Source organism: Toxorhynchites rutilus, unplaced genomic scaffold (assembly GCF_029784135.1).
Source record: "Toxorhynchites rutilus septentrionalis strain SRP unplaced genomic scaffold, ASM2978413v1 HiC_scaffold_32, whole genome shotgun sequence".
NCBI lineage: Eukaryota > Metazoa > Arthropoda > Insecta > Diptera > Culicidae > Toxorhynchites > Toxorhynchites rutilus.
The window spans coordinates 25,489-38,440 of record NW_026599894.1 but is presented as its reverse complement, the minus strand read 5'-3'; the positions used below and the strand labels follow the sequence as shown (position 1 = coordinate 38,440).

The following is a 12,952-nucleotide window of genomic DNA, read 5'->3' as shown; positions in this document are numbered from 1 at the left end:
TCACTCGATGCATTATACATTCTGCACACAATGATCACATCATTCTCAAAACGTACTTCACAATAAATCGTTTTACATTAAATTGTTATATCGAGCCATTTTGGACACCTTTAGTGATATTACTTTTCAGAAACTTTCGAGCAATGAAAGCGGAGTGTTCGCACGAGAAGCGACTTGTTATAATAACACCAATAAATGATTGAAAAATTGTATTTTGAACTCTTTAACCTAAATTTTGTGGCCCTGAGAAGGGCCGATTTTTTCATATTGTAGAATCCAGAATTTACTTGGAGCTGGTATACTTTGTGACGGCTTTGGTTCCTTCGGAGACAGCGTGTTTGGCCAATTCTCCTGGTAGCAATAAACGAACTGCGGTTTGAATTTCACGAGAAGTTATAGTTGATCGCTTGTTGTAATGCGCTAAACGAGATGATTCAGCGGCGATGCGTTCGAAAATATCATTCACAAAGCTGTTCATGATACTCATGGCTTTGGATGAAATACCCGTGTCAGGATGGACTTGTTTCAACACTTTGTAAATGTAGATAGCGTAGCTTTCCTTCCTGCGGACCTTCTTCTTTTTCTTGTCGGTCTTGGTAATACTTTTCTGAGCCTTTCCGGACTTCTTCGCTGCCTTTCCACTGGTTTTAGGAGCCATTGCTACGTTTTAACGCTTTCACTGTTCGAGAGGAACTAATGTTGAAAGCAAGGGAAACATCATGTTATATGCACAGTCAGGGTGGAATGTATGCCCGTCCCCTTATGTTTATGATGCCATTTCATTATATTCGTAGCACTGCCTGAGTGAAAAACTAATAATGGCAGAGTTAGTATAAAAGAGGGTTCGCTTACTGAACATTTTCATCAGTACAGTTTCGCTTTGCTCGTGAATAACTTCATAATTATATAACAAAAAATGTCTGGACGTGGTAAAGGAGGAAAAGTTAAGGGAAAGGCAAAGTCCCGTTCAAATCGTGCTGGATTGCAGTTCCCAGTGGGTCGTATCCATCGTCTGCTCAGGAAGGGAAACTACGCCGAACGTGTTGGAGCTGGAGCTCCTGTTTACTTGGCAGCAGTGATGGAATATTTGGCAGCTGAAGTGTTGGAGTTGGCAGGAAATGCCGCTCGTGACAACAAGAAGACCAGAATTATCCCACGTCATCTGCAGCTGGCTATTCGTAATGACGAAGAATTGAATAAGCTGCTGTCGGGTGTAACTATAGCTCAAGGCGGAGTTTTGCCCAACATCCAAGCTGTCCTGCTACCCAAGAAGACCGAGAAGAAAGCTTAAATCAACAACGACATGGAACTGCACTAAAATCGAGAACCCAACCGTCCTTTTCAGGACGACAACAAATTTCTAATAAAGAGTTACATTGATTGGTTTTCTAAAAATCAATCCACAGCAATCTCCAAGGAGAGCATCTGTTTCCAAACCGATATGAGTGAATCATTTCACCGAGCTCGGAATATTACCCTGTTGAGCCCAACCGAGGCCGGAGACCGACAATGGACCTTTTCTTTCTAACCCACGTAAGTCCCTGCAGATCGATAGTGGACTTTTCTAAAAATCGATTTCTGACTTATGTTTTCTAAATATGCTTAGCTTTCTCCTGATTAATTCTAGCTAATAATCATAAGTTCAATGTTTTAAACTATTGCAAAGCATCAGCTCAAAACGAGGAATGTTTCAAACACTGCTTCGAAATGAAATCGAATCTCGGTTAATCAAATCGATAAAGGCAAGCAGTATTATTATACGAGTAGAATGTAGCAGAAATGGGTAATACATGCTCGTTTTACTCAGGTAGTTGAGATGGGCCAAATTACCAGGTATACCAGCTGCTAAAAAACTACATTTCCAGAATTTTCTTTCCTTCCATGCATACATCCTTCGCCACGTTGCCATGAATAAGATCAGGATGGGAAGCAAAGGATAATGATTGAAGTACCATTCTCATCCAAAAAAAAAAAAATTCACCAGCAATTCACACTTCCAATGATAACATTGTGTCGAGCTCCGGACCTAGTACTGAATCTCATACAAGACTCGTTAAACAGCTTTGCCTTTCCGTCCTTCCGTCGATAGTGCAGAAAAGCCAAACCACACGATACATCAGAGTTGCCGGATGTTATCAATGTTATCAAAATTAACATAGAAATACTGAAAATTGTGTTTTTGGGTAGCTTTTACCTTGTGTACACGGTTTAAAAGTAATTGAAGAGCGTCGTGTCGAAACTGGCTGTTATTCAGCTGATTTGGCGTGAAATCGCTCCATACGTTACTGCAGGTTAACGAAGGTCGACAGAATATAAATTTTTTAACTAATTGTATTTTCTCGTTTTTTTTATTTATTGAAAGCTGTCAATATACTGACATAAATAACATCGATTAATTTTAAGGTTATTGTATATTGAAATCTATCTATGTAATTGAATATTTTCTGCAATCAAACGATTTCTGCAAACTGAAATCAAAGCTTTTAATTTGGCGTTCCTATTCATGCTGTTAAATAGGTAAAGGGCCTGGCTGAGTATGGAAATTAAAAGTGCCCCCAAACCAAATCACCCACTTTATGGAAAATGTTGTATAGGATATAAAATAAGAAATTTTGAGTATTTTTTGCCTCTATGAGATTCACCATGGAATCTATAGTAAGAAACGTACTTTTCAAGTTTTTGCATCTTACTATGGTGTATCGAGAAATAATATCAAAATAATTTTTTATCAAAAATTTAAGTACCAAAAAAACATTTATGTAATATTGTTTTTTTTTTTTTTTATTTATAGATTCAGTACTGCTCTAATTCGTATTCAAATGTTTTTCTACGCGTTTTCTAGATATGTGTGATTTTTTTCAGAATTTTAACTGTGTGGCGCGATACATAAAATATATATTTATAAATTTTTCGTTTTTTAGAATTCTGAGAATCTGTACTGGTTTAATCTCTTTTTAGATGTTTGCGAAAATTTTAAGTACTGCGCAGTACAAAAATATGCAATTTTTTTTTTATTTCTATATTGTTTATTGTCTAGTATTTTTTCATTTGGAAAATGAAAATGTTGTATACGGTACAAAATTTCAAAAAATAAATTATTATTCTGAATACCTATACTCAAAACTCAAGCCTATTGAGAATGAAAAAATGGAAATGAAAGATACTCAACACGCACAGTACTGCTTTGAAATGTGTTCGTACGTGTTTTTTTATTTATGATTTTTTTCATAATGTAGCGAGGTTAAAATGAGGAAACAAAAGTACGTTCAATACTTTTTATTTATATGAAATAGGTGATTAATAAAATCGTGGATATCAATTCATAATACTAAACAATTCCAAATCTGATCTATTTAAAGAATTATCTAATTTCGCATAAAAAAAAATCGATGGTAATTTTATCATAGTAAGATGTACTACGAGTATTTTTCCATATTTTCTTTTTCAAGCAACAAAAAACAACGTTTTAGCCATAGCTCTTATTGTGAACCATATAGATGTTATATTCAAAAATAACATCTAATTTTCTAATTCGCAACAATACTTTCCATAGCGCTGGTGATAAGGTTTGGGACTCTTTTACGAATACGGAATACGCACATACAATTTTAGGATTTTAACCAATTAAAAAAAAATAGAAAATTACTGAAATAGAAATAAGAAAAAATATTAAAAAAAAATTAATTAGATATTTTCGTACCGCGCAGTTATCAAAATATTCTGAAAAAGACATACACGAACAAATAAACATAAATACTTATATATGAATTTGACCTTTTTTTTGCACCACATATTATCACACATATCTAAAAAGGTGTAGAAACGCATTTAAATACGAATTAGAGTAGTACTGAATCTCTGAATAAAGAAAATTTCAATATTTCAAGATTTTTCGATACACCATAGTAAGACGCACTTTAATTTTTTTCCAGTAATTTTTATCTCGAAGCTATCGAGAATAGTGTGCAAAAAAATGAAATGTACGCTTTTTACCACAGATTTTATGGTGAACCTCATATCATTTCTTATTTGGTACCCTACACAATATTTTCCATAATGCGGGTGATTTGGTTTGGGGACAGTTTTTATTTCCATACCCAGCTAAGCTTTTGAATTTAAAAAATGTAGTGCAGCTAAGAACGACACTCAACAAAAAATGGATTCGATTTCTATCCTGAAGCAAATATCAATACAGACTATATCTTCTACATTTTCCGTGCTCGAAGAACAACCAGTATTGCAACTGGATAAATATTACATTTCTTTCAGTCTGATAATCATGTTCAGAAATCTTGAGTTAAGCATTACGTTTGATGTTATTAACTGACCGAAAAAAAAAGTGGGAAGAAGAAATGATTTTTGTTGTCGGCTAATAAAAAATAAATAATAGATAAGAATATAAAAATAGAGTAACAACATAAAAAAATTCAATTGCTTTGTATGGAAGTTTGTGCTAAGTATCCGAAGCTTCAATATAATTCGGCCAGATCACGAGCAGCCATCATGCACAAAAATAGATTTTATTGAATTAAGATAATTTAATTGATAGCACACACACACACACACACACACTTTCTCACGCTCGCACTCACCTGATGTGACTTCTCGCCCAGTGCCCAGCTTCTCATCACCCGTTGGTGGTCAGGCTCTTAGTGCCGTCGGTCTTCCTTCGTCGTCGCTTACTTTCGTGCACTTCTCTCCCGTTCAATTCCAACCAATATTTCTTTCCAACACTATTTCTATTCACAACAATTTCTTCATCTTTCCAAACTATTATCTCCGTTTAACCACTTTATTTTCTTCTTCTTTTCTTTTTAGGAAGCCGTTTTGTTACCTTCCAATTTTTCATGTTCCACACCGCGAACTTTCACCATTTTATACATCGCGTGTACAACTAAATTTGCTTTTTTACACAAACCATATCTCAGCGACTTGTGTCGCACAGGATTCCCGACCTGCGCCACTTAGAGTCAGAGCAACAGACACGCTTCCCGATAACTCACGCACTTTTGTTACAAATCACCGTTGGCCAATCATTTTCATTTCTTGGTCGTTCACCGGGAACTTTGCGACCAAATATCCGTACACTTTTGCTAAATGCACCGAAGTTAGCTAGTATCGCTGATATTTTCCGGCGGATCGTCGGCAATGAAGGCTAGGCCGGATCGTGCATCGAAATCAACACTGCCAAATTAAACACCGATTTGGAGAAAACGGATGCAATCCGTCCGTCCGTGCTGGTGCGGTGGTAACTGATCAAGTCCCCCGTTTCTCCCGTTTTGTTCACTGTGTTTCTCTGACTTCCTTGGTGCTGCCGCTATTGACTTGAATTGACATCCGTGTTTGGGAAACTCCCTGCGCTCGTTTCGAATCGCTGTTGAGAAAACATTTAGCGTGTTCTTAATTCATGTTTGAAACAATCTTAAATTTCTCTGTTACAGTTCACACGTCCCTACCAGAATCTTGTTTATTACTCACTTGGATATTCTAGGTACCATTCGAAGGCCGTTTCCTATTGAAATCGTTCACCGATTTGGTGCAATTTGACCGAAATACTGATGGTAAGCCTTTTCAAGTACCAACACAACACTAATTTTGCGACTTAAATGTAATGTTAAGGAACAGGAACAGTTTCCGGATCTATTGATACCAAATCCGAATATTTACTCAATAACGGATCATCTTCATCCAAACTTTGGTGCATTTTTTTAAATAATATGCGCAGCAAATATTGTATATCTAATATTTATTTGAGCAGCCACTACAAAATGGCGGATTACATATTTTCTCAGAACCCCATAAATATGGGTATCAAATCAAAGGTCTTGACTAGTAGAACACAGACATTCAAGATAAATGCAAATCCAAATTGTCCGCCACCACCAGATGGCGCCATATATAGTTTTTTCACAACCCCATCAATATGGGTATCAAATGATAGGGCTTGACTAGTAGAATACAGTTATTTATGGAAAATGCAAATCTAAGAAGGCGGCCACTACAAAATGGCGGATTACATATTTTCTCAGAACCTCATCAATATGGATATCAAATGAAAGGGATTGACTAGTATAACATAGTTATTTATGGGATATACAAATCCACCACAAGATGGCGATGGCGACAAGATGGATATTCATCGGAATATTTTGATGATGTACTGTATTCTATTGGTCAAATCATTTCATTTGATACCAATATTGAGAGGATTTCAAAAAAAAACATAGTCGACCATTTCGTGGCGGTGACCTTTAGGTATTTATGTTGTTCATAATGTAGTGTATTCTCCAAGTCAAGCCATTCAGCCAATTTTTAGCGGCGGCCAAATTGAATTTTTTCAAGATCAAGGAATACGCAGTTTTATAATGGCAGTAAAATTAAAGGTAATTTCAGATCAATCAGTGATCAGGAACGGGGTCCAATTTCAATCAATGTGGGACAATCCTACAAACACTCAAGCATACAAACAAACAGGACAAGCTGAATGAAACTATTGAAAAAGTAATTGTTTATTTGGGAACTGCGGCCATCTTGGACATTGATTTTTAATGATCTACTGTGTTCTACCAGTCGAGCACATTCAATTGATACCCATATTGATGGGGCTTTGAAAGAAAAAATATGGCGCCATCTTGTGGTGGAGACCATTTTGGATTTGCATTTTTTCATAAATAACTGTGTTCTACTAGTCAATCCCTTTCATTTGATACCCATATTGTTGGGGTTCTCAGAAAATATGTAATTCGCCATTTTGTAGCGGCCGCCATCTTGGTTTTGAATTTTTCATAAATAACTGTATTCTACTAGTCAAGGCCTTTGATTGCCATTGTTTTTTCATATGCCATATTTCATATAGCCAAATTTATGGGGTTTTGAGAAAACCCATATTGATAGGATTTTGAGAAAATATGTCCATAATCCGCCATTTTGTACCGGCCGCCATCTTGGATTTTCAAGATCACGGAATACGCAGTTTTATAATGACATCCGAGATAAAGATGTGTTCCAAATTTCAGATCAAACGGTTAACAGAAAGAGGGTTAAATTTCTATCAATGTGATACAGCGCTATAGACAACGTTATAGCGCTATAGACAACGTTACAGAGTTACAAAGTCACAAAAATACAAACATGTCCAAGCTAGATAAAACCGTTCAATAAATAAGTGCAAATCATAATAATATAATAAAATTCTTTGTTTTGTGATTATCCGGAGTGAAAAAAAAATCAATACTCCGGATAATCGAGTCCGACCTGTATTTGACGTTTAGAGCAATTGCAAATGAAATCGACAAATGACATAACATGAGTATTTTTGATTGGAAATATTTTTTTAAATATCTCGAGAATGGCTGCATTTAGAATGAGATTAAGAATGACCTTTTTTGTTTCAAATCACATCAGATGTTCATCAGAAGTTTGTCAAAAATAGTTTTACCATCTTGGATTATTTTTTTTTCTCCATGACTTCTATTTTATATGAAAAAATAAAAATAAAAAATACGTATTTTAGATGTTGCAAACTAAAGTTTTTTTTTGTAAATAGAAAAAAAAAACTATTTTTTTCTCAGTGTATATTTTTTCACGTTTGAACATCAATACTCTATAACTCTTTCTGAGACACCATTTCGGTCCGACTTATAGTTTTTGAGATTTAAATTATCAAAGATTCCTCTTACTAGAATCGATACGCCATTTACAAAACTTACACTTGAGTAAAAAAAAATTCCCAATTGGTGTGGAGAACAAATATTTGCTTCAACCCAAACGGAATACAAACCTTCATTCGAATCAAAAATATATGTTTTAAAATCTGCATTTTTAGGTCAATTTCATTTGGAATTGCACTATATGAATCCATTCTATCCGGTGACAAAATGAACTAAAATAAAATAAGTATAGACCGGTAATGATGTTATGCATCATCTATATATATATATATATATATATATATATATATATATATATATATATATATATATATATATATAAATGGATTTCTGTCTGTCTGTCTGATTCTTATGGACTCGGAAACTACTGAACCGATCGACATGAAAATTGGTATGTTGGGGTTTTTTGGGGCCGGGGAAGGTTTTCATGATAGTTTGAGACTCCTCCCCCCTCTCTAAGGGGGGCTGTCATACAAATGAAACACAAATTTCTGCATAACTCGAAAACTAATCAAGAAAATACCAAATTAGGCATGTGAAGGTTTCAAGGGACATAACAGGTTTCTATGGTGAATAGACACTCCTCCTGTCTCACTGAGAGGGCAGGGGGCTGCCATACAAATGAAGCATACATTTCCGCATAATTCAAGAACTAATCAAGCAAACGGAACTAAATTTGGCATGTGGAGGTATTATGGGGAAGAAACATTTCTAAGGTGGTTCGACACTCCTTTTAGGGTGGGCTGTCATATAAACGAAAAACAAATTTCTAAGAAACAGTAAAATCAGAGAGATGTTTTCCCCTTTTTATGTTATGATTTTCCAAATCTAACCGGTGGTCAAAAAATCATTTTACCCGTTTTTCCAAAAATCATAACTTTTGAATGTTTGAATGTTATGTCCAATTAAAGCCAAATAGTTTATAGTGCCACATTTGCGATTAAACTGGATTTTAGTCGCATAGATCTAGTATATTCGCACAGAAATATTGCAAAAAGACTGAAAACATGTAAACTTTGAAAAGTTATAACTCAAAAACGAAAAAAAAAACCTTTTTGATTTTTAGAATATGTTATGTAAAACATCCTTAGTTTTCAAGAAAAAATAAAAATAAAAAAATGGCGCACTTGATCCCGAGACCATGTAAACTATAAAAAGCAAATACAATCAATAATCACGAAAACAAAATCCAATTTTATCGCAGGTGTAATAATTTTTCAAAGGAGACTAGCTTCTTGACTTCAATTTCATGTATCGACCATATCGAGAAAAAATGGGAAAACCGATTTTTCAAATCGAACCATCGGTTAGATTTGAAAACTCATAAGTTGAAAACAAAACAAAAATACATCTCTGATTTTAAGATATGTTATGTAAAACATTCTCAGCTTTCAAGAAAAAATATAAAAATATATAGCGCAGGAAAAAAAGGAACAGGAAAAAAAAAACAAATACAATCGATAATTACGAAGAACAATTCAAATATTTTGGAAGCGGGTTTTTTAATGAACAGGTGATTGATTTTAAATTTTTGACTTTGATTGACTTTAAATTGAATCGAAATGGTCACCCTAACGAAAGAATAAAAAAATACGAGTCTAATATCTTGCGATAAGAGACAAAACTACCACTTCCATGAGATTCTGAGAACCACTGAATCGGTTTGGCATCGAATTGACTGTATTAAAATATGACACCATTGTTTGTCTCAATTTTCATTCAAAATTTTCTTTATCACTTGGAGAAAACTGGATGCTTTATTACAGTAATTTTCAACCGGTGGGGAATTTAGTCATTAAAAGGGGGGAATTCTGCAAGGGACTATTGTACATTTACTTCGCTTTGAATTTGACAATGATTAACAAAAATTGCTACAAAAACTTTATTGGATACGCTAAAATTTGCGATCCTCGGCAAACATTTCTAAATCTGGAATGTAATGTTCGATTGAACAACTTCACAATGTTTCAAAGACTTTCGTCAAAGAATGATGATGGAACAGACGACGAAACAGTACAGAAGACCATTAAAAAGAAAATTGTACAGCATTTGTCAAGATTTTTTACAACAAGTTAAACTTGAAACATGTCATATCATGTTTCATGTTTCATGTTTCATGTAACCATGTCAAATAACAAGATTTGGACATGGTTTGAATCCCCTTTCGACTGGCAGTGACGAAAGTTTCGGATCAATTTTAGAACAAACTCATCGATCTGCAAATGATCGAAAAATGATATCCTGATATGCGAATTAAGCGTTACGAGTATTGTTGTCTAGTGTGTAGTATTTATGTGAATCTGGATTTCCTACAATGCTGCTGATGGAAAGAAAACACCGTAACAGAGTGGATTTCGAAGATGACATGAGTTGTGCTTTTTGACAACGTGCTCAAGAATTATGATTTTGGCGGAAATCATTCAGACGCAGGTGTCATACTGACTTTATATACCTTTTTTGTAGTCAGATACAAGTACAGAATCATATTTGTTGCGAATATAACTTGAAAGCCGTTTGTATTCATTCATTATTTTACTGATATGCTACAGACTTTCTTACAAAATACTGATAGGGGGAAGAACTGGGATTAATCTTCGTCAAAAGTGGAAAGGAGCAGAAAAGGTTGAAAACCACTGCTCTATTACATAGGATATTTATTATATACGGAATGGATAACTCTCATCCATGATTTTTATTTTTTAAATGTGTTTATCCTTCTCCAAAATACATGTACACAAGTTTACTCTTCAAATTTCGATTCGAATTATGCGTGATACGGATAAGCCAGATCTGAGCTTTCAGTTTTACCAGGATGATGTGTTGGATTTGTTACCGTTTATCTGCGCAGTCGGGTAATTACCTGTATTGAATTAGGATCTCACAGTTGGGTAGTTGAAATGTACGTTTTGTAGCGAGTACAAATCTTGAGCTTTGTCGTTCCATATGAGCTGCCTGTTGAACAGACTAAGCAGATGAAGAATTAAGGTAGTTAAAGTTGGAATTGTGGAATGTGAGTTGTTGTCGAAGGACTGAACAAGATAAAACTAATAAATTGATTTCAAACATGCTGCTATTGACTATTCGAATGAACCCATTGGAGAGTTGTCTTTGGAACGCTAGCTTATATTGAAATAATATTTCACTTACGAGTGGCAAAAAAAAACTGAAATAGTAAAAACGATGACAGAAAGAAAAAAAAATTAAAAGCGGAAACATTCAACAGATGAAATGAAAAATGCAGAAGCACAGCTATGGTTTTTTTCAACTTTCAATTTTAGGTTATACTGGTTTGGAGTCAACATATGAATAACATACAAATTCACCAAATCATAGGGTACATGTAAACATTATTAACATCATGATGATTTTTAAAATTTTAAATGATTTTAAATAAATAAAATATTTTTGATCTGTACAGTTTGGGATTTTGTAGCAGAATATCGATAACACAAATGTTGGCAAACAGTTTGTATTACCAATCCATCCTCGGAACGTGAATCGTAACTACGAATATGATTGTACGAATAATGATGATATTTTCTCTAAAAGTATTCAAATTTCTTTCATTTCACAGAACAAATTTAAATAATGGTAACAATTTTGTATGGGTATATTGAGTCATATGAAAGCGAACGGAAATCAAAAAGTGCCTGAGCTGCTCCGATGGCAGCAAAGTTTAGATGAAAATACTTCGCTGTGTTGATGAAGAAACATACAATTTTGGTATCAAATGATCGGGGAAATGTTGCTCTTCTTTACAAACAACTTTTTATCGTCGTTTTACTTTTGTAATAACACAATTTTACACATTTTCAGTATTGTGTTAATAGTTCTGATACATACTATGCACATTACCGGAAAATTGTTGCGAAACGAGAAGTGATTTTTAACATCAGACAACTCTGAATGTTAGCTAGATTATCATAGCGTGCAATGAAAAGCGTATAACGTTATTTTGTGCGAATTAGGACAAAGAAAATTACCATGTCTTAAAATATGAATTTCAAAAACGCAAAAGATTTTCTCAACAACGAATTGAAACGAACGCACTGAGTTTCCCTAACACAGATGTCAATTTCGAGCACAAGTGGCGACACAGAGCGCACCATGGAATTCAGCATTTCGTTGAAACATAGTAGTGAAATACAGTGAAAAATGGCCGATACAGCTACTGAAGTCGTTACCGCAGCATCGGTTGCCGCATCTCCAGCCAAGACACCGAAAAAGGCTCGTGCTCCTAAAGGAGAGGGTAAGAAACCGAAAAAGCCAGCCACTCATCCACCAGTGAATGAAATGGTTTTAGCCGCCATCAAGACTTTGAAGGAACGTAATGGATCATCTCTTCAGGCCATCAAGAAGTATATCGGTGCCAATTACAAGTGCGACGTTGCTAAGCTCTCAACTTTCATCAAGAAATCTCTGAAGAGTGGTGTTGAGAAAGGTAGTCTTGTGCAAACCAAAGGAAGTGGAGCATCGGGGTCCTTTAAAATTAAATCTAAGGACAAGACACCTGCGGGCGAGAAGAAACCAAAGAAAACTGCGGCTGGGAAGAAGCCTTCAGGGGAAAAGAAAGTTGCCAAAAAGGCAGCCACTCCCAAAACTGCTGCCGTCAAAAAGCCTAAGGCAGCACCAGCAAAGAAAGCGGTTGAGAAGAAGGCTAAAGCAGCCGTCGCCAAAGTTGCCAAAAAGGCTGGAACCGTGAAAAAAGCGGCCGCTCCCAAACAGAAAGCAACCAAACCATCGAAAACAGCGGCGAAGAAGCCTAAAACTCCAAAACCGAAAAAGGCTGCACCGGCTAGGAAACCCGCTCCGAAGAAAGCCGCCGCCAAGAAGTAAAGTTCAGTCGATTGAAATGATTTAAAAACAAACAGTCCTTCTCAGGACTACAAACACATTGAATCGAAAGAGTAACAAAAGTTTTTCACCTCAAATAATAATTCAAATGATTTTTTTATAACAGATAATATACATTTTCACACATCTGCATCATGTGTCCAACATTGTACACTATTAAGAATGTTCATATTCTAACGAAACGAGATATGATGGCCAACTGATGATATCGAAAAGCATCAATTGTGTAACAAACTTTACGTCGAGCCTGCATTAGGTTGCGATCACATGAGGTTTTGGTCTAAAATCATTCATAGCCATCGCGATCGTTTTGAGATTACATGTACCCAAGTATAGTTTACAATGATCCCTCATTCGACTCATAATTCACAGACATTCAGTCAACAAATATTGGACTTTTTTTTTGGGTTTGGGTCAATACAACTAAA

General features: G+C 35.2%; 3 protein-coding genes across 3 annotated transcripts; 2 read left to right on the top strand and 1 right to left on the bottom strand.

Annotated features, from left to right (window-relative positions):
• Nucleotides 1–283: 283 nt before the first annotated feature.
• LOC129781990 (histone H2B-like) lies at nucleotides 284–672 on the bottom strand. The gene has a single exon (XM_055789486.1). It carries the CDS (start codon nucleotides 656–658, stop codon nucleotides 284–286), a length of 375 nt encoding a protein of 124 aa, XP_055645461.1. The 5' UTR covers nucleotides 659–672.
• Nucleotides 673–879: 207 nt separating this feature from the next.
• Nucleotides 880–1,524, top strand: LOC129781986 (histone H2A). The gene has a single exon (XM_055789480.1). It carries the CDS (start codon nucleotides 917–919, stop codon nucleotides 1,289–1,291), a length of 375 nt encoding a protein of 124 aa, XP_055645455.1. The 5' UTR covers nucleotides 880–916; the 3' UTR covers nucleotides 1,292–1,524.
• Nucleotides 1,525–11,793: 10,269 nt separating this feature from the next.
• Nucleotides 11,794–12,506, top strand: LOC129781981 (histone H1B-like). The gene has a single exon (XM_055789476.1). The coding sequence runs from the start codon at nucleotides 11,826–11,828 to the stop codon at nucleotides 12,504–12,506; it is 681 nt and encodes a 226-aa protein (XP_055645451.1). The 5' UTR covers nucleotides 11,794–11,825.
• Nucleotides 12,507–12,952: the final 446 nt, after the last annotated feature.

Coding starts and splice junctions, on each gene's coding strand:
- LOC129781990 (XM_055789486.1), bottom strand. CDS start 658: ATGGCTCCTAAAACCAGTGGAAAGGCAGCGAAGAAGTCCGGAAAGGCT.
- LOC129781981 (XM_055789476.1), top strand. CDS start 11,826: ATGGCCGATACAGCTACTGAAGTCGTTACCGCAGCATCGGTTGCCGCA.
- LOC129781986 (XM_055789480.1), top strand. CDS start 917: ATGTCTGGACGTGGTAAAGGAGGAAAAGTTAAGGGAAAGGCAAAGTCC.